The 18,191-nt window shown below is 53.6% G+C and overlaps 1 protein-coding gene across 1 annotated transcript in view; it reads left to right on the top strand.

Annotated features, from left to right (window-relative positions):
• The window catches only part of LOC123491646 (proline-rich protein 36-like), an 81,088-nt gene extending 67,484 nt beyond the window's left edge, over positions 1–13,604 (top strand). Inside the window, exons 3-10 of the mRNA XM_045223217.1 lie at positions 6,296–6,527; positions 7,018–7,022; positions 8,616–8,856; positions 9,080–9,874; positions 10,214–10,651; positions 10,738–11,646; positions 11,871–12,250; positions 12,344–13,604. Coding sequence (XP_045079152.1) covers positions 6,296–6,527; positions 7,018–7,022; positions 8,616–8,856; positions 9,080–9,874; positions 10,214–10,651; positions 10,738–11,646; positions 11,871–12,250; positions 12,344–13,604 — 4,261 coding nt within the window. The remainder of the gene's footprint in view (positions 1–6,295; positions 6,528–7,017; positions 7,023–8,615; positions 8,857–9,079; positions 9,875–10,213; positions 10,652–10,737; positions 11,647–11,870; positions 12,251–12,343) is intronic.
• The last annotated feature ends 4,587 nt before the right edge of the window (positions 13,605–18,191 follow it).

Genomic DNA, 18,191 nt, shown 5'->3' with positions numbered 1-18,191 from the left:
CGAGTGGGGGGGAATAGACGCCGCTACTGTCAACTATGCGGAGTTCACCCGCCGCTTCAGGGCAGTATTCGATCATCCACCAGAGGAAAAAGCGGCGGGTGAGCGTCTATTCCACCTCCGACAGGGGAAGAGGAGCGCGCAGGAGTTCGCAATGGACTTCCGGACGCTGGCTGCCAACGCGGGATGGAATGAGAGGGCCCTCATCGACCACTACAGATGTAGCCTGAGGGAGGACGTGTGTCGGGAATTGGCCTGCAGGGACACCAACCTAAACTTCGATCAACTGGTGGGCATGTCGATTCGCCTGGACACCCGCGGACGTCCAGATTCGGGGCCGTCCATTCCATCCCCCAGCACTTCCGAGCCGACCCCTATGGAGCTCGGAGGTGCTGGTACTAGGAGAGAGACAAGGAGAGACGCCGTCCCGTGCACCAACTGTGGCCGCAGAGGACACACTGCTGGTCGGTGCTGGGGAGGGTCTCCTAGGAATCGAGGCAGTAGGCCGCACACTGATGAGTCATTCCAGGTGAGTAGGCGCCCAACTCACCCAGAGCTTCCTGTTGCGCATATGTGTATTAAAGTTGTGTTTCCCGAGGTTTCTCCTCAGTCCCAGCATAAGGCGCTAGTCGATTCAGGCGCAGAGTGGAATTTTATTGATCGCCAGTTCACCCATAAGTTAGGGATTCCTATTGTTCCAGTGGATGTGCCCTTCCCTATCCATGCCCTAGATAGCCGCCCTTTGGGGTCTGAGTTGATTAGGGAGGTCACGGCGCCTCTCAGGATGAAAACGCAGGAGGGCCATGAGGAGATAATTTGTTTGTATTTGATTGACTCTCCAGCCTTTCCCGTGGTGTTGGGGCTTCCCTGGTTGATGTCTCATGACCCCAACATTTCATGGCAACAGAGGGCTCTCAAGGGATGGTCTGATCAGTGTGTCGGGAGGTGTGTGGGTGTTTCCGTAGGGGCCACGACGGTGGAAAGTCCGAACCAAGTTCCCACCATGCACATTCCACCTGAATATGCCGATTTGGCTCTCGCCTTCTGTAAAAAGAAGTAGCTGCGCTTCCCCAAAGTCATGTGTATCCTCTGTCTCAGGAGGAGATGGCGGCTATGGAAACATATGTCACCGAATCGCTGAGACAGGGATACATACGGCCGTCCACTTCCCCTGCGTCCTCAAGTTTCTTTTTTGTGAAGAAGAAAGATGGGGGTTTACGCCCGTGTATTGACTACCGTGGTCTCAATCAGATCACCATCAAATACAGCTATCCTATCCCTCTGATTGCTAGTATGACGGAGTCATTACACAGGGCGCGATTCTTCACAAAATTTGATCTCAGGAGCGCGTACAACCTGGTGCGTATTAGGGAGGGAGATGAGTGGAAGACAGCATTCAGTACCACCTCGGGTCACTATGAGTACCTCGTCATGCCATACGGTTTAATGAATGCTCCTTCAGTCTTCCGATCGTTTGTGGATGAGATTTTCCAGGACGTGCATGGACAGGGTGTAGTGGTGTCTATTGATGACATTCTTATATACTCCGCTACCCGAGCAGAGCATGTGTCCCTGGTTCGTTGGGTGCTTGGTAGACTGTTGGAGCATGACCTGTATGCAAAGGCGGAGAAATGTCTGTTCTTCCAGGAGTTCATCTCCTTCCTGGGACACCGGTTGTCCGCGTCAGGGGTGGAGATGGAGATTGACCGCGTTTCAGCCGTGCGCAATTGGCAGACTCCCACCACGGTGAAGGAGGTGCAGCGGTTCTTGGGTATTGCCAATTACTACCGGAGGTTTATCCGGGGCTTTGGGCAGGTAGCAGCTCCCATTACCTCCCTGCTAAAGGGGGTCCGGTGCGTCTGCAGTGGTCGGGTGAGGTGGACAGGGCTTTTAGGCATTTGAAGGACCTGTTTACCTCGGCTCCAGTGCTGGCACATCCGGATCCCTCTTTGGCGTTCCAAGTTGATGTGGATGCGTCCGAGGCTGGGATCGGTGCTGTACTGTCTCAGCGCTCGGGTACGCCACCTAAACTCCGCCCCTGTGCTTTCTTTTCTAAGAAGCTCAGTCCGGCGGAGTGCAATTATGATGTGGGGGACAGGGAGCTGATAGCTGTGGTGCAAGCCCTGAATGTGTGGAGGCATTGGCTTGAGGGGGCTAAACACCCTTTTCTCATTTTGACTGACCATCGTAACCTGGAGTACATCCGGGCGGCGAGGAGGCTGAACCCTCGCCAGGCTAGGTGGGCTATGTTTTTCACCCGATTTGTATTTACGCTCACCTATAGACCAGGGTCACATAACGCTAAGGCAGACGCCCTGTCCTGACTATATGACACAGAGGAGAGGTCCATTGAGCCTACTCCCATACTTCCGGAGTCTTGTCTGGTGGCACCAGTGGTATGGGAGGTTGATGCGGACATCGAGCGGGCGTTAAGTACCGATCCTACTCCCCCACAGTGTCCAGAGGGTCGGAAGTACGTGCTGCTCGAGGTTCGTGATCGATTAATATATTGGGCTTACATGTCACCTTCCTCTGGTCATCCTGGTATTGGTCGGACAGTGCACTGCCTTAGTGGAAAGTACTGGTGGCCCACTTTAGCTAAGGACGTGAGGGAGTTACAACCCCTACCCGTTCCACAACGACCGTGGTCTCACCTCTCGGTGGATTTTGTCACGGACCTTCCCCCCTCCCAGGGGAACACGACGATCTTGGTCGTTGTGGATCGGTTTTCAAAGGCCTGCCGTCTCATTCCTATGCCAGGTCTCCCTACAGCCCTACAAACTGCTGACGCCCTGTTTACACACGTCTTCCGGCACTACAGGGTACCTGAGGATATAGTGTCTGATCGGGGTCCCCAGTTCACCTCTAGAGTCTGGAGGGCGTTTATGGAACGTCTGGGGGTCTCGATTAGCCTTACCTCAGGTTTTCACCCCGAGAGTAATGGGCAGGTGGAGAGAGTGAACCAGGATGTGGGTAGGTTTCTGAGGTCCTATTGCCAGGACCGGCAGGGGGAGTGGTCGGGGTATATCCCCTGGGCAGAGATAGCCCAAAACTCACTCCGCCACTCCTCAACTAACCTTACGCCTTTTCAGTGTGTGCTAGGTTATCAGCCGGTCCTGGCACCTTGGCATCAGAGCCAGATCGAAGCCCCTGCGGTGGACGAGTGGTTTCGGCGCTCTGAAGAAACCTGGAACGCTGCGCATGTCCATCTACAGCGGCGATCAGGCGGCAAAAGGCGAGCGCCGATCGCCACCGCAGTGAGGCTCCGGTGTATGCACCGGGAGATCGGGTCTGGCTCGCGACCCGAAACCTGCCCCTTCGCCTGCCATGCCGGAAGCTGGGTCGGTGGTTTGTGTTGCCATTTAAAGTCCTGAGGAGATTGAACGAGGTATGTTATAGGCCCATTAATTACCGCATTAACCCCTCGTTCCATGTGTCTCTCCTCAGGCCGGTAGTAGCTGGTCCACTCCAGGAGAGTGAGGTACGAGAGGCTCCTCCGCCCCCGTTGGACATCGAGGGGGCTCCGGCATACTCAGTCCGTTCCATCTTGGATTCGAGGCGTCGGATGGGGGGCCTGCAGTATCTCGAGTCTGCAACACCACTAAGCAAGGGGCACCACCAAGCAAGCGGCACCATGAAGACCAAGGAGCTCTCCAAACAGGTCAGGGACAAAGTTGTGGAGAAGTACAGATCAGGGTTGGGTTATAAAAAAAATATCAGAAACTTTGAACATCACACGGAGCACCATTAAATCCATTATAAAAAAAATTGAAAGAATATGGCACCACAACAAAACTGCCAAGAGAGGGCCACCCACCAAAACTCACGGACCAGGCAAGGAGGGCATTAATCAGAGAGGCAACAAAGAGAACAAAGATAACCCTGAAGGAGTTGCAAAGCTCCACAGCAAGATTGGAATATCTGTCCATAGGACCACTTTAAGCCGTACACTCCACAGAGCTGGGCTTTACGGAACAGTGGCCAGAAAAGAGACTCCCCAAACATATCTGGTCAGATGAGACTAAAATTTAGCTTTTTGGCCATCAAGGAAAACGTTATGTCTGGCGCAAACCCAACACCTCTCATCACCCTGAGAACACCATCCCTACAGTGAAGCATGGTGGAGGCAGCATCATTACATTTACATTTACATTATTTAGCAGACGCTCTTATCTAGAGCGACTTACAAATTGGTGCATTCAACTTATGATAGCCAGTGGGACAACCACTTTTTATGTATTTATTTTTATGGGGGGTGGGGGAGGAGGGGGTAGAAGGATTACTTTATACTATTCCAGGTATTCCTTAAAGAGGTAGGGTTTCAAGTGTCTCCGGAAGGTGGTCAGTGACTCCGCTGTCCTGGCGTCGTGGGGGAGCTTGTTCCACCATTGGGGTGCCAGAGCAGCGAATAGCTTTGACTGGGCTGAGCGGGAACTGTGCTACGTAGAGGTAGGGGGGCTAGCAGGCCAGAGGTGGATGAACGTAGTGCTCTCGTTTGGGTGTAGGGTCTGATCAGAGCCTGAAGGTAAGGAGGTGCCGTTCATGCTGTGGGGATGTTTTTCATCGGCAGGGACTGGGAAACTGGTCAGAATTGAAGGAATGATGGATGGCGCTAAATACAGGGAAATTCTTGAGGGAAACCTGTTTTAGTCTTCCAGAGATTTGAGACTGGGACGGCGGTTCACCTTCCAGTAGGACACTGACCCTAAGCATACTGCTAAAGCAACACTCGAGTGGTTTAAGGGGAAACATTTAAATGTCTTGGAATGGCCTAGTCAAAGCCCAGACCTCAATCCAATTGAGAATCTGTGGTATGACTTAAAGATTGCTGTACACCAGTGGAACCCATCCAACTTGAAGGAGCAGGAGCAGTTTTGCCTTGAAGAATGGGTTAAAATCCCAGTGGCGAGATGTGCCAAGCTTATAGAGACATACCCCAAGAGACTTGCAGCTGTTATTGCTGCAAAAGGTGTCTCTGCAAAGTATTGACTTTGGAGGGGTGAATAGATATGCACACTCAAGTTTTCTGTTTTTTTTTTGTCTTATTTCTTGTTTGTTTCAAAATAAAAAATATTTTGCATCTTTAAAGTGGTAGGCATGTTGTGTAAATCAAATTATACAAACCCCCAAAAAATCCATTTTATTTCCAGTTTGTAAGGCAACAAAATAGGAAAAATGCCAAGGGGGGTGAATACTTTCGCAAGCCACTGTATTTCCATAACATATATAGAACACTGCAGTTGCGTGGGCCCACATAGCATCTCTATTACAAAACAGTGGGAGGGATAATAAATCCATTTGCGGTCATCTATAACAACAATTATATAACTCTTGGGATGGAGGAGGGATGGAGGAGGGAAAGGCCCTGGCCAAAAGGTGAAAGCCCCAGGGTGTCCTCCTTAATCTGTGGTGATCTGAGCTGGAAGAGCCAGGAGGCAGAAGGTAGGAGCCAGGAAGAGAAAGGGGGAACCAGGGGGTGGCAGGAGGACAAAGGAGACAGGAGGAGAAAAGGACTACATTTAACTGAATTCAAAATTCAATACATTCAGTGATTTAGCTGTCTGGTGGTCTTATCCAGAGTGAAGACTAACAGGAAGTTCTCTCATAACTGAATCAAGCAACTGGATATGAGGAATGCAGTTATCCCATATTGTCTATGTTTGTGTTTCTGAGAAACTGACATTATTATTTGCCACAATACATTCACTTAAACTACTGCGCATTCCATTTCTCAGAATTAGATCATTAGAATGTCCACACATGTTGTGTCACTGCTGACTCCCACATATATTAGCCTATACTAAGCTCCTGTGACGTATGCATACTATTGAGTAAATGGGAATCAATCCCCTCCACATGTTTAGAGAACTGAGATTTCCCACTAAATCTTCACCCAGTGAAATGAATAGGAATGAGGCTAATCGTGGTGTGGCAGATTATGACGAACAAACCCTTTGGTGATTGGTGTGGGTGGTGGCGGACTGACGGTTCACTATAGTGGTTTGAGTCAGTGATAGCCTACTGCTGAGGGGTTCAGGTGTCTGACTGTCTGTGGGTAGTAAGGAGATGTGATAGTCAAAGTGCAGACAGAGGGTCATAACATTAAGTACTTGGTATTTAGTGTTGTGTACAGTGGAACTACATGCAGGAGTTGTGTTTGTCAAGAAGAAGGGCTATACAGATCATTGGGTGTTAGTTAGGGAGTAAGTGGGGGGAATCCGGGTGTACCATACTGGTAGGTGGAGTGGCGTCCCTCTGTCTGTCCCTTTGGTTAGTGTTATTGTGTGTGTGGTCCCAGCCAGGCCCAGGCCTACTTCCCCCAGCCCCCCAGCCTCAGGCCTACTTCCCCCAGGCCTACTTCCCCCAGCCCCCCAACCCATGCCTACTTCCCCCAGCCCCATGCCTACTTCCCCCAGCCCCCCAACCCATGCCTACTTCCCCCAGCCCCAGGCCTACGTCCCCCAGCCCCCCAGCCTCAGGCCTACTTCCCCCAGGCCTACATCCCCCAGGCCCCCAGCCCCAGCCCCCCAGCCAGTGGCGGTTTTACACGGAGGCCGGGGGAGGCCCGTGCCTCCCTGGAAATGTCCCTGGCCACCCCCTGTGGCCCCCCGTGCTGACCAAATAAAAAATTATGAATTTATAACTATTTTACACGCGAGCGCCAAAAGCGGAACTAATGCAACGCTCTACACGGCAACGTTCTACACGGGTAAATTAGAGTGGCGCACCCAAAAAACTGTATCCTGCCATCTGCGCACCCAAAATGGCTGTCTCTCCAAAGAGAAATGTATGGCAGAACCAGAGAGCTGCAACGTTTAGCGACACACGTTGGTCATGCCGATTTCTAGCCCTACGTAATATCATGGACACTCTACCTGCCCTTAAACGACTACTGCAAGAGATTGCTCAAGAACGTCATGGTGAAAGAACTGTTGAGGCCCGAGGTCTTCTTGCTCAAATTGACCAAGAATTTGTTGTGCATCTTGTTACTCTGCGTAAGTTGTCTTTTTTTCCTCACAGTACCAGTAGTTCCACACACTACTAGAGTGTATGTATGTTTGTATGTATGTATATATATCCCACCAATCCTCTCTCAAGAGGTTTTCAAAAAGGGGCAAACTCATGTCTCAAGACCTGCTTCTGTTGGTTCCCCTCTCCTGCCTGTAACTTTCCATCCACATCCCCAAAGTTTTGTGGCCCATTATGACATCACTCCATTAAGTGATTGCTGCATGTACTGCTCTAAGGAAACACTTCTCTCTCTCTCTCTCTCTCTCTCTCTCTCTCTCTCTCTCTCTCTCTCTCTCTCTCTCTCTCTCTCTCTCTCTCTCTCTCTCTCTCTCTCTCTCTCTCTCGATAGATAGAGTTTATGATTTTATTCTTTTGAATTATCTCTGCCAAACATCTATGTACTACAAATCTTCAAGCTCCACAGATGTTTTATGGCATCCACTAAACCTCTTTAGATATTTGTAAATTATACAGTGTGATACCTTTCAACTAAAGTTTATTTTATTTTTTACCAACTATGATTTTTCCTTTTGAAAACAAGCAAAGCAAAGAAAAAAAAGAAACAAAATCACTCCAATCATTGCACACTTGTGTCGTTCAGACTTTGCAGGTCCAGCTTTGACATGATGATCTAACTAACACTAATATTGTAACTAATATTGTAACTGAAATATGTATGATCCTATGATGAGCGATTGCTTACTTCCCTTTCACTCTTAAAAAATTACTGGAAAAAAATGTGTATAAAAAGGTATATGTAGTATATGTTTGTTTAGTGAGCATTCATGCTGTCATTTTTTCCTAATGTGAACTATGGTGGAAATGTGCTGTCCTAAATGGACTTGCCCATATATGTTGTAAAGCCTTTTTTGTACACCTGCTCATCAACTGACAGTGAAGTACACAAAGACACAGACACACACACACACACACACAGACACCTGTAATATTCTTGTTTTCATGTTGTTGCTGATATCCATCAGTGTTGTTCATATTGCTACATTGTGTTGACATGATTGTTGCTTTTAAACGAATGTTAACTTAATGTTTATTGTCTGCATCCTATTGGACTACTGGATGTTAATGTGTAACACGTTTCCCTGTTTATGTGCTTTAGCAATACTGTATGTCAATATGGTCATGCTAGTAAAGCCTCTTTGAATTGAATTTCTTTTCTGATTTGGTTTATTTTACCTAAATGGATACAGGGTAGTGTGTTTTGTTTATAAATCACTCAGAAAGTTTTCTTTCTTAAAACAAAATGTGGAATCAACTGTCCACAGTAGTGGGGCTTCCATAAATAGGAAATGGCACATTGTTGTACCCTTTGTTGTATCCTGGAGTTTTGTTCACATTGAATATGAACCCTGTATTTGTACCCTGTACTTTTTATTTTATTTTTATTTATTTATTTTTTCATTTTTATGGCACTATCTCTCTTGCATCTGCACTCTTGTACAAAATACGTGTTATAATAAATGTCATATGATTTTAAAGTAAAATAAAGTTTATAATCTTTGAATATCATGTGTTGCCAGTTTTTTTTATGTGTGCCCCCCTGATTAAACACTGGCCCCTCCTTGGCCCCCCTAGTAAAATGTGTCTAGAACCGCCACTGCCAGGCCCCCAGCCTCAGGCCTACTTCCCCCAGGCCTACTTCCCCCAGGCCTCCAGCCCCAGCCCTCCAGCCCTATGCCTACTTCCCCCAGCCCCAGCCCCATGCCTACTTCCCCAGCCGCCCAGCCCCATGCCTACTCCCCCAGCCCCCAGCCCCATGCCTACTTCCCCCAAGCCTACTTCCTCCAGGCTCCAGCCCCAGCCCCCCAGCCTCAGGCCTACTTCCCCCAGGTCTCCAGCCTCAAGCCTACTTCCCCCAGCCCCCAGCCTCAGGCCTACTTCCCCCAGGCCTCCAGCCCCAGCCCCCAGCCTCAGGCCTACTTCCCCCAGGTCTCCAGCCTCAAGCCTACTTCCCCCAGCCCCCCAGCCTCAGGCCTACTTCCCCCAGGCCTACTTCCCCCAGGCCTCCAGCCCCAGCCCCCCAGCCTCAGGCCTACTTCCCCCAGGTCTCCAGCCCCAGCCCCCAGCCTCAGGCCTACTTCCCCCCAGGTCTCCAGCCTCAGGCCTACTTCCCCCCAGGGCCCCACCCCCAGCCCCAGCCCCCAGCCTCAGGTCTACTTCCCCCAGGCCTCTAGCCCCCCAGCCTCAGGCCTACTTCCCCCAGGCCCCCATCCCCAGCCCCCCAGTTTCAGGCCTACTTCCCCCAGCCCCCCAGGCTCAGGCCTACTTCCCCCAGGCCTACTTCCCCAGGCCTCCAGCCCCATGCCTACTTCCCCAGCCCCCCAGCCCCAAGCCTACTTCCCCCAGCCCCATGCCTACTTCCCCCAAGCCTACTTCCCCCAGGCCTCCAGCCCCAGCCCCCCAGTTTCAGGCCTACTTCCCCCAGGCCCCCAGCCCCAGCCCCCCAGCCTCAGGCATACTTCCCCCAGGCCTCCAGCCCCATGCCTACTTCCCCCAGCCCCATGCCTACTTCCCCCAGGCCTACTTCCCCCAGCCCCCCAGCGCAATGCCTACTTCCCCCAGCCCCCCAGCCCCATGCCTACTTCCCCCAGGCCTACTTCCCTCAGGCCTCCAGCCCCAGCCCCCAGCCTCAGGCCTACTTCCCCCAGGAACCCCAGCCCCATGCCTACTTCCCCAAGCCTACTTCCCCCAGGCCTCCAGCCCCAGCCCCCAGCCTCAGGCCTACAACCCCAGCCCCCCAGCCCCATTTCTACCTCCCCCAGGCCTCCAGCCCCATGCCTACTTCCCCCTGGCCTACTTCCCCCAGGTCTCCAACCCAGCCCCCCAGCCTCAGGCCTACTTCCCCCAGGTCTCCAGCCTCAAGCCTACTTCCCCCAGCCCCCCAGCCTCAGGCCTACTTCCCCCAGGCCTCCAGCCCCAGCCCCCCAGCCTCAGGCCTACTTCCCCCAGGTCTCCAGCCTCAAGCCTACTTCCCCCAGCCCCCAGCCTCAGGCCTACTTCCCCCAGGCCTACTTCCCCCAGGCCTCCAGCCCCAGCCCCCAGCCTCAGGCCTACTTCCCCCAGGTCTCCAGCCTCAAGCCTACTTCCCCCAGCCCCCCAGCCACAGGCCTACTTCCCCCAGGCCTACTTCCCCCAGGCCTCCAGCCCCAGCCCCCCAGCCTCAGGCCTACTTCCCCCAGGTCTCCAGCCCCAAGCCCCCAGCCTCAGGCCTACTTCCCCCAGGTCTCCAGCCTCAGGCCTACTTCCCCCAGGGCCCCACCACCAGCCCCAGCCCCCCAGCCTCAGGTCTACTTCCCCCAGGCCTCTAGCCCCCCAGCCTCAGGCCTACTTCCCCCAGGCCCCCATCCCCAGCCCCCCAGTTTCAGGCCTACTTCCCCCAGCCCCCCAGGCTCAGGCCTACTTCCCCCAGGCCTACTTCCCCCAGGCCTCCAGCCCTCCAGCCTCAGGCCTACTTCCCCCAGGCCTCCAGCCCCATGCCTACTTCCCCCAGCCCCCCCAGCCCCAAGCCTACTTCCCCCAGCCCCATGCCTACTTCCCCCAAGCCTACTTCCCCAGGCCTCCAGCCCCAGCCCCCCAGTTTCAGGCCTACTTCCCCCAGGCCCCCAGCCCCAGCCCCCAGCCTCAGGCATACTTCCCCAGGCCTCCAGCCCCATGCCTACTTCCCCCAGCCCCATGCCTACTTCCCCAGGCCTACTTCCCCCCAGCCCCCAGCGCAATGCCTACTTCCCCCAGCCCCCCAGCCCCATGCCTACTTCCCCCAGGCCTACTTCCCTCAGGCCTCCAGCCCCAGCCCCCCAGCCTCAGGCCTACTTCCCACAGGAACCCCAGCCCCATGCCTACTTCCCCTTTCTACCTCCCCCAGGCCTCCAGCCCCATGCCTACTTCCCCCAGGCCTACTTCCCCCAGGTCTCCAGCCCCAGCCCCCCAGCCTCAGGCCTACTTCCCCCAGGTCTCCAGCCTCAAGCCTACTTCCCCCAGCCCCCCAGCCTCAGGCCTACTTCCCCCAGGCCTCCAGCCCCCCAGCCTCAGGTCTACTTCCCCCAATCCCCCAGCCCCATGCCATATTCCCCAAGGCCTACTTCTCCCATGCCTCCAGCCCCAGCCCTCCAGCCCTATGCCTATTTCCCCCAGCCCCCCAGCCCCATGCCTACTTCCCCCAGCCCCATGCCTACTTCCCCCAGCCCCCCAGCCCCATGCCTACTCCCCCCAGCCCCCCAGCCCCATGCCTACTTCCCCCAAGCCTACTTCCCCCAGGCCTCCAGCCCCAGCCCCCAGCCTCAGGCTACTTCCCCCAGCCCCCCAGCCTCAGGCCTACTTCCCCCAGGCCTCCAGCCCCATGCCTATTTCCCCCAGGCCTACTTCCCTCAGGCCCCCAGCCCCCCAGCCTCAGGCCTACTTCCCCCAGGCCCCCAGCCTCAGGCCTACTTCCCCAGGCCTCCAGCCCCAGCCCTCCAGCCCTATGCCTACTTCCCCCAGCCCCCCAGCCCCATGCCTACTTCCCCCAGCCGCCCAGCCCCATGCCTACTCCCCCCAGCCCCCCAGCCCCATGCCTACTTCCCCCAAGCCTACTTCCTCCAGGCTCCAGCCCCAGCCCCCCAGCCTCAGGCCTACTTCCCCCAGGTCTCCAGCCTCAAGCCTACTTCCCCCAGCCCCCCAGCCTCAGGCCTACTTCCCCCAGGCCTCCAGCCCCAGCCCCCCAGCCTCAGGCCTACTTCCCCCAGGTCTCCAGCCTCAAGCCTACTTCCCCCAGCCCCCAGCCTCAGGCCTACTTCCCCCAGGCCTACTTCCCCCAGGCCTCCAGCCCCAGCCCCCCAGCCTCAGGCCTACTTCCCCCAGGTCTCCAGCCCCAGCCCCCCAGCCTCAGGCCTACTTCCCCAGGTCTCCAGCCTCAGGCCTACTTCCCCCAGGGCCCCACCACCAGCCCCAGCCCCCAGCCTCAGGTCTACTTCCCCAGGCCTCTAGCCCCCAGCCTCAGGCCTACTTCCCCCAGGCCCCCATCCCCAGCCCCCCAGTTTCAGGCCTACTTCCCCCAGCCCCCAGGCTCAGGCCTACTTCCCCAGGCCTACTTCCCCCAGGCCTCCAGCCCTCCAGCCTCAGGCCTACTTCCCCCAGGCCTCCAGCCCCATGCCTACTTCCCCCAGCCCCCCAGCCCCAAGCCTACTTCCCCAGCCCCATGCCTACTTCCCCCAAGCCTACTTCCCCAGGCCTCCAGCCCCAGCCCCCAGTTTCAGGCCTACTTCCCCCAGGCCCCCAGCCCCAGCCCCCAGCCTCAGGCATACTTCCCCCAGGCCTCCAGCCCCATGCCTACTTCCCCCAGCCCCATGCCTACTTCCCCAGGCCTACTTCCCCCAGCCCCCCAGCGCAATGCCTACTTCCCCAGCCCCCAGCCCCATGCCTACTTCCCCCAGGCCTACTTCCCTCAGGCCTCCAGCCCCAGCCCCCCAGCCTCAGGCCTACTTCCCCCAGGAACCCCAGCCCCATGCCTACTTCCCCAAGCCTACTTCCCCCAGGCCTCCAGCCCCAGCCCCCCAGCCTCAGGCCTACAACCCCAGCCCCCCAGCCCCATTTCTACCTCCCCCAGGCCTCCAGCCCCATGCCTACTTCCCCTGGCCTACTTCCCCCAGGTCTCCAGCCCCAGCCCCCCAGCCTCAGGCCTACTTCCCCCAGGTCTCCAGCCTCAGGCCTACTTCCCCCAGGCCCCCACCACCAGCCCCAGCCCCCCCAGCCTCAGGCCTATTTCCCCTTATCCCCCAGCCCCATGCCTAATTCCCCCAGGTCTACTTCCCCCAGGCCTCCAGGCCCACCCCTCCAGCCCCATGCCTACTTCCCCCAGCCCCATGCCTACTTCCCCAGGCCTACTTCCCCCAGCCCCCAGCCCCATGCCTACTTCCCCCAGGCCTACTTCCCCCAGGTCTCCAGCCCCAGCCCCCCAGCCTCAGGCCTACTTCCCCCAGGTCTCCAGCCTCAGGCCTACTTCCCCCAGGCCCCCACTACCAGCCCCAGCCCCCCAGCCTCAGGCCTACTTCCCCCAATCCCCCAGCCCCATGCCTAATTCCCCCAGGTCTACTTCCCCCAGGCCTCCAGCCCTAGCCCCTCCAGCCCTATGCCTACTTCCCCCAGCCCCCCAGCCCCATGCCTACTTCCCCAGCCCCATGCCTATTTCCCCCAGCCCCCAGCCCCATGCCTACTCCCCCCAGTCCCCCAGCCCCATGCCTACTTCCCCCAAGCCTACTTCCCCCAGGCCTCCAGCCCCAGCCCCCCAGCGTCAGGCCTACTTCCCCCAGCCCCCCAGCCTCAGGCCTACTTCCCCCAGGCCTCCAGCCCCATGCCTATTTCCCCAGGCCTACTTCCCTCAGGCCCCCAGCCCCCAGCCTCAGGCCTACTTCCCCCAGGCCTCCAGCGCCAGCCCCCAGCCCCATGCCTACATCCCCAGCCCCCAGCCCCATGCCTACTTCCCCCAGGCCTACTTCCCCCAGGCCCCCAGCCCCATGCCTACTTCCCCCAGGCCTCCAGCCCCATGCCTACTTCCCCCAGGCCTCCAGCCCCCTGCCACAGACCTACTTCCCCCAGGCCCCTAGCCCCTTTGCCTTCTCCAGTCCTTTCCTGCCTCAGGATGCAACAGACAGTGTGACGTCCCACTAACACAGTGAGACCAATGAAACAGTCCCTGTCCTTACTTCCTTGCTGACTGTAATGTGTTTACTGCCTGTGGAGATTACAAGGAAGCAGCTTGCAGAGCGGAGCGAGCAGGGAAGGCCGGGGGCAGCTGCTGTTTTCGCCTACTAGCAGGCAGCAGCAGGCTGCATGGGGGAGAGAGAGGGGACTACAGGAAGGATGGCGTTATGGAGAAATGCATCTTGGGCCGGGCAGCAAGGCTCAGGTAAAGCCAATGGACCACCCAGATCCAAGGCCAGGTAGGCTTATACTAAGTCCTTATAGGCCCTAACCTCAACTATTTATAATTTCTGAATAAATGGATCACGATTTCTACCATTATGTCATTTTTACTCAGAAGTACAGTTCATTGAGGGCTTGGAATAAGACACATTTTTGGAGGATTGATTGAAAGTATGTTGTCAACTTACAACCAGTCAGAGCACAAATGTGAGCCTCACTTCCTTTACTGAGCCTCACTCTTCTCCTTCTTCCCCCATGTGCTGTGTGTTGATCTGATCCCCAGTGGAAAGAAAGTCTCTCTATCCCAGGTCTGCATAACTTAACTGTTGAATTCTGTCCAACAGCAGAGGATTCCAAATGAATTCAGCTGCTAGAATGTGGCCTATAGCTCTGTAGGTTATCATGAGATGACAGAGTAGGTGACTTCATTACTTGACTTGGTTGATATTGGGTAACTCTGGGTTGTAAATAGGCTAACTGTGCTTTAACATGAACTTGGGAATGTTTCCCATTCTTCATCTTGGGGAGTATTATCAGGAGTATTATCAGGGTTAGTATAAAGGTTTTCAGACAATAACATTTACTGTATTTATAGTTCCTGTATAACAATGATACGTTACCTCCATGTGCTGTGGGGGGTTGGTGGTGCTCGGGACGTTTACAGCTTTGTTTAAAAATCGGTATAGGCTTCGGGTTGTTTCCATTCCAGAATCCTGAGGTGAAACAAGGAAGCCTGCCGATCAGATCAGATTGTGAATTTTCTTCGTTCCTCATTCTACAGAAGTCTCTAGGGGAATATTCCTGTGGTTGTGAACCTTGTGACTTTCTGAGGATCACTCTGCTCTGAGCTGTTTGACTGCTTTGCCTTTAAGCTCGGTTTTCTCACTTAAAAATCCTAGTGTCCAATAAAAGGCTATTTTTAGACCTTGAAGAAACTACTGTAATAGGTGATTTGATTATAAAAGCATGTGTAATATGCTACTTACATCACCACTTCCCTGCTTAAGAGTATGCACATGAGACAGCCTATAGGGAGGAGGTCAGAGACCTGGCAGTGTGGTGCCAGGACAACAACCTCTCCCTCAACTTCAGCAAGACAAAGGAGCTGATCGTGGACTACAGGGAACGGAGGGCCGAGCACGCCCCCATTCACATCAACAGAGCTGTAGTGGAACGGGTCGAGAGCTTCAAGTTCCTCGGTGTCCACATCACTAAGGAATTAACATGGTCCACACACACCAACACAGTCGTGACAAAGGCACGACAGCGCCTCTTGCCCATCAGGAGGCTGAAAAGATTTTGCACGGGCCCTCAGATCCTCAAACAGTTCTACAGCTGTACCATTGAGAGCATCTTGACTGGCTGCATCACTGCTTGGTATGGCAACTGCTTGGCATCTGACCTCAAGGTGCTACAGAGGGTAGTGTGTATGGCCCAGTACATCACTGGGGCCGAGCTCCCTGCTATTCAGGACCTCTATACCAGGCGGTGTCAGAGGCCAGGAAAATTGTCAAAGACCCCAGCCACCCAAGTCATAGACTGTTTACTCTGCTACAGCACTGCAAGTGGTACCAAAGCGCCAAGTCTGGGACCAAAAGGCTCCTGAACAATGTCGAACCCCAAGCCATAAGACTGCTGAGCAGTCAATCAAATGGCTACCCGGACTATTTGCGTTTACCCTTTTTTGCACTCAATCTCTTGCACTGACTCTATGCACACTCACTGGACTCTACCCACACACTCACACATACTTACACTGACACTCCAACATGCGTGCACACACACACACACACACACACACTAAATACGCTCACACACACAAAACACACAAATGCATATTGACACCACACACACACACACACATTCACACGTTCACACTCTCCACATAAGCTGCTGCTACTCTGTTTATTATCTATCCTGATTGCCTCGTCACTTGTATCCCTACCTACATGTACACATGACCTCAACTACCTCGTACCCCTGCACATCGACTCGGTACTCCTTGTATATAGCCTCATTACTGTTATCTATTGTGTTCCTATTTTCTAGTTTTATTAGCAACTTGTTTTACTTTTTAACTCTGCATTGTTGAGAAAGGGCTTGTACGCATCTCACTTGTATTCGGCGCATTTGACAAATCATTTGATTTTGATTAAGCATATCAGCCTAAAATCAGCCTGAAATAATGATTCTGCTGGCAGCATTATCTAATAACAATATTGAAGATACTGTAGAGCCTACATTTGACATACAATGAGGATATGTTTTATTTAACTTGGTCTGTTGTTGATAAAGTCTCAAAACAACTTGATTCTTTTCCCCTTTCACTATTCATCCTGGCAGTTTTGGTTTGCCTAATCACCTGTTAACTTAGTGTTGGGGGACCAGAGCGGGTGAAATGAGAGTTGGGGGAGCAGAGAGGGTGAAAGGAGAATTGGGGGAGAGTTGGGGGAGCAGAGAGGGTTAAAGGAGAGTTGGGGGAGTAGAGAGGGTTAAAGGAGAGTTGGGGGAGTAGAGAGGGTTAAAGGAGAGTTGGGGAGAGAGTGAAAGGAGAGTTGATGAGATAGGAGGGGAGGAGGGAGAGGAGGAGGAAGGTCACTGGCAAGTAATGCTGACAAGCCTGTTACCCTGGCTTCCTCAACCCTGTCACCTCACACAGGTATGGACAGTAATAATAGACACGTATTTACCTTCTAGGAACGATGATGTCGCTACATCTATCTCCTTCACTTTGATTTATGGGATTGAGTTGATTGAGATTCTCTTTAGCTGTGAAAAACAAACATGTGAAGTGTGTTTTTTTTTTATCACACCACCTGTGAATACACAATATATGTGGTCTTCTGAGCTCTTGCAACGCCAGAATAGAGGGTTCAATTCCAGGGACCACCCACACGTAAATAAATGCGTAACACACTGTGCATTAGTGTTGCTTATCCACTCCAGTCAGGTGGGTTGTGGAGGCCAGATCTAGGATTGAATCATAGTCCAGGATTACAGGGAGTGTCCCCAGAGGGAGGGGACAACTAGGTGTTGATGACTAGCCACCATCTCTCACACACAACATTCCTCCATCTGTCACCTCACATAAATGTACACCACATGCACTCGGCCATTAAAAGCCCTGCAGCACTGAAATCTTATTTTTTGACTAGAGAGAGCAGAAAACAAAAGAGCCTTGAAGCACCGATTTGAGAATGGGAAACAGAAGATTGACTGGTAAAAACCCAGTTGATTTTGCTGTGAAGAGGCATTAAGTTGCGCGGGAGGACATGCGAGGCGGAGAGGAGGTTTGTGTGCAGGCTCACTCCTATCTCCTGCATCTCCAGACGCGGCTGAACAGCTTGAAGCTCCGAACCACACGCGGCCCCTTCAGTAGGCTGCGATCCAAATCAACCTCCCACGTTATCGACAGGTATGTAGGTCCACTGGACTGGACTATATGATTCTGGATCTGCTACCTACTGACTTAGGTAAGGCTCTTAACTTGAGATCACAGGCTTCACTCAGACTCTAGAGTGAATCGTGATGTCAATGGGAGATTTGGTGTGAATTCTTGAGTTATGCGACCCTTATAGATACTGAATGCCCCACTCCATGGCACCGTACTGTATCACTACCGACACGGGTTAGAATGAATCAACAGTAGTTTCCTTATGCTTGACTGACTGACTGTGGAAGCAGAGTGTGTTTTTTTTTTGTTTGTTTTTTTTGTCATTTAGCAGACGCTCTTATCCAGAGCGACTTACAGGAGCAATTAGGGTTAAGTGCCTTGCTCAAGGGCACAACGACAGATTTTTCACCTAGTCGGCTCGGGGATTAGAACCAGCGACCTTTCGGTTACTGGCACTATGCTCTTAACCACTAAGCTACCTGCCGCCCTAGTGTGTATGTTGCTGCTGTTGTTTGTTAGCCTATATTGTCTGTAGGACTTAGTTCTGTGGGGCATCATGTGTGCTATGCACATTCCACAGGTTGTGGCAGGTTGCAGCCTATTTTAGGAGGGCACAGATGGAGCGGGGATGGGCTGTCGTGTGTGTGTGTGTGTGTGTGTGTGTGTGTGTGTGTGTGTGTGTGTGTGTGTGTGTGTGTGTGTGTGTGTGCACGTGCGTGCGTGTGCGTGCGTGTCAGTGCTGCAGATGTTGTGTGATTTATAAGGCCTGATTCTGTTCACATGATTTTGTCTGGAAGGTTAAGTGAGCATTAATAGTCAGGAGAGATTCCAGAGGAAAAATACCATAAAATACAACACATTTGCTTTGATATTC

The sequence above is a fragment of the Coregonus clupeaformis genome, chromosome 10 (genome assembly GCF_020615455.1).
Source record: "Coregonus clupeaformis isolate EN_2021a chromosome 10, ASM2061545v1, whole genome shotgun sequence".
NCBI lineage: Eukaryota > Metazoa > Chordata > Actinopteri > Salmoniformes > Salmonidae > Coregonus > Coregonus clupeaformis.
The sequence above is the reverse complement of the archived record's forward strand: the minus strand, read 5'-3'. Positions and strand labels throughout refer to the sequence as shown.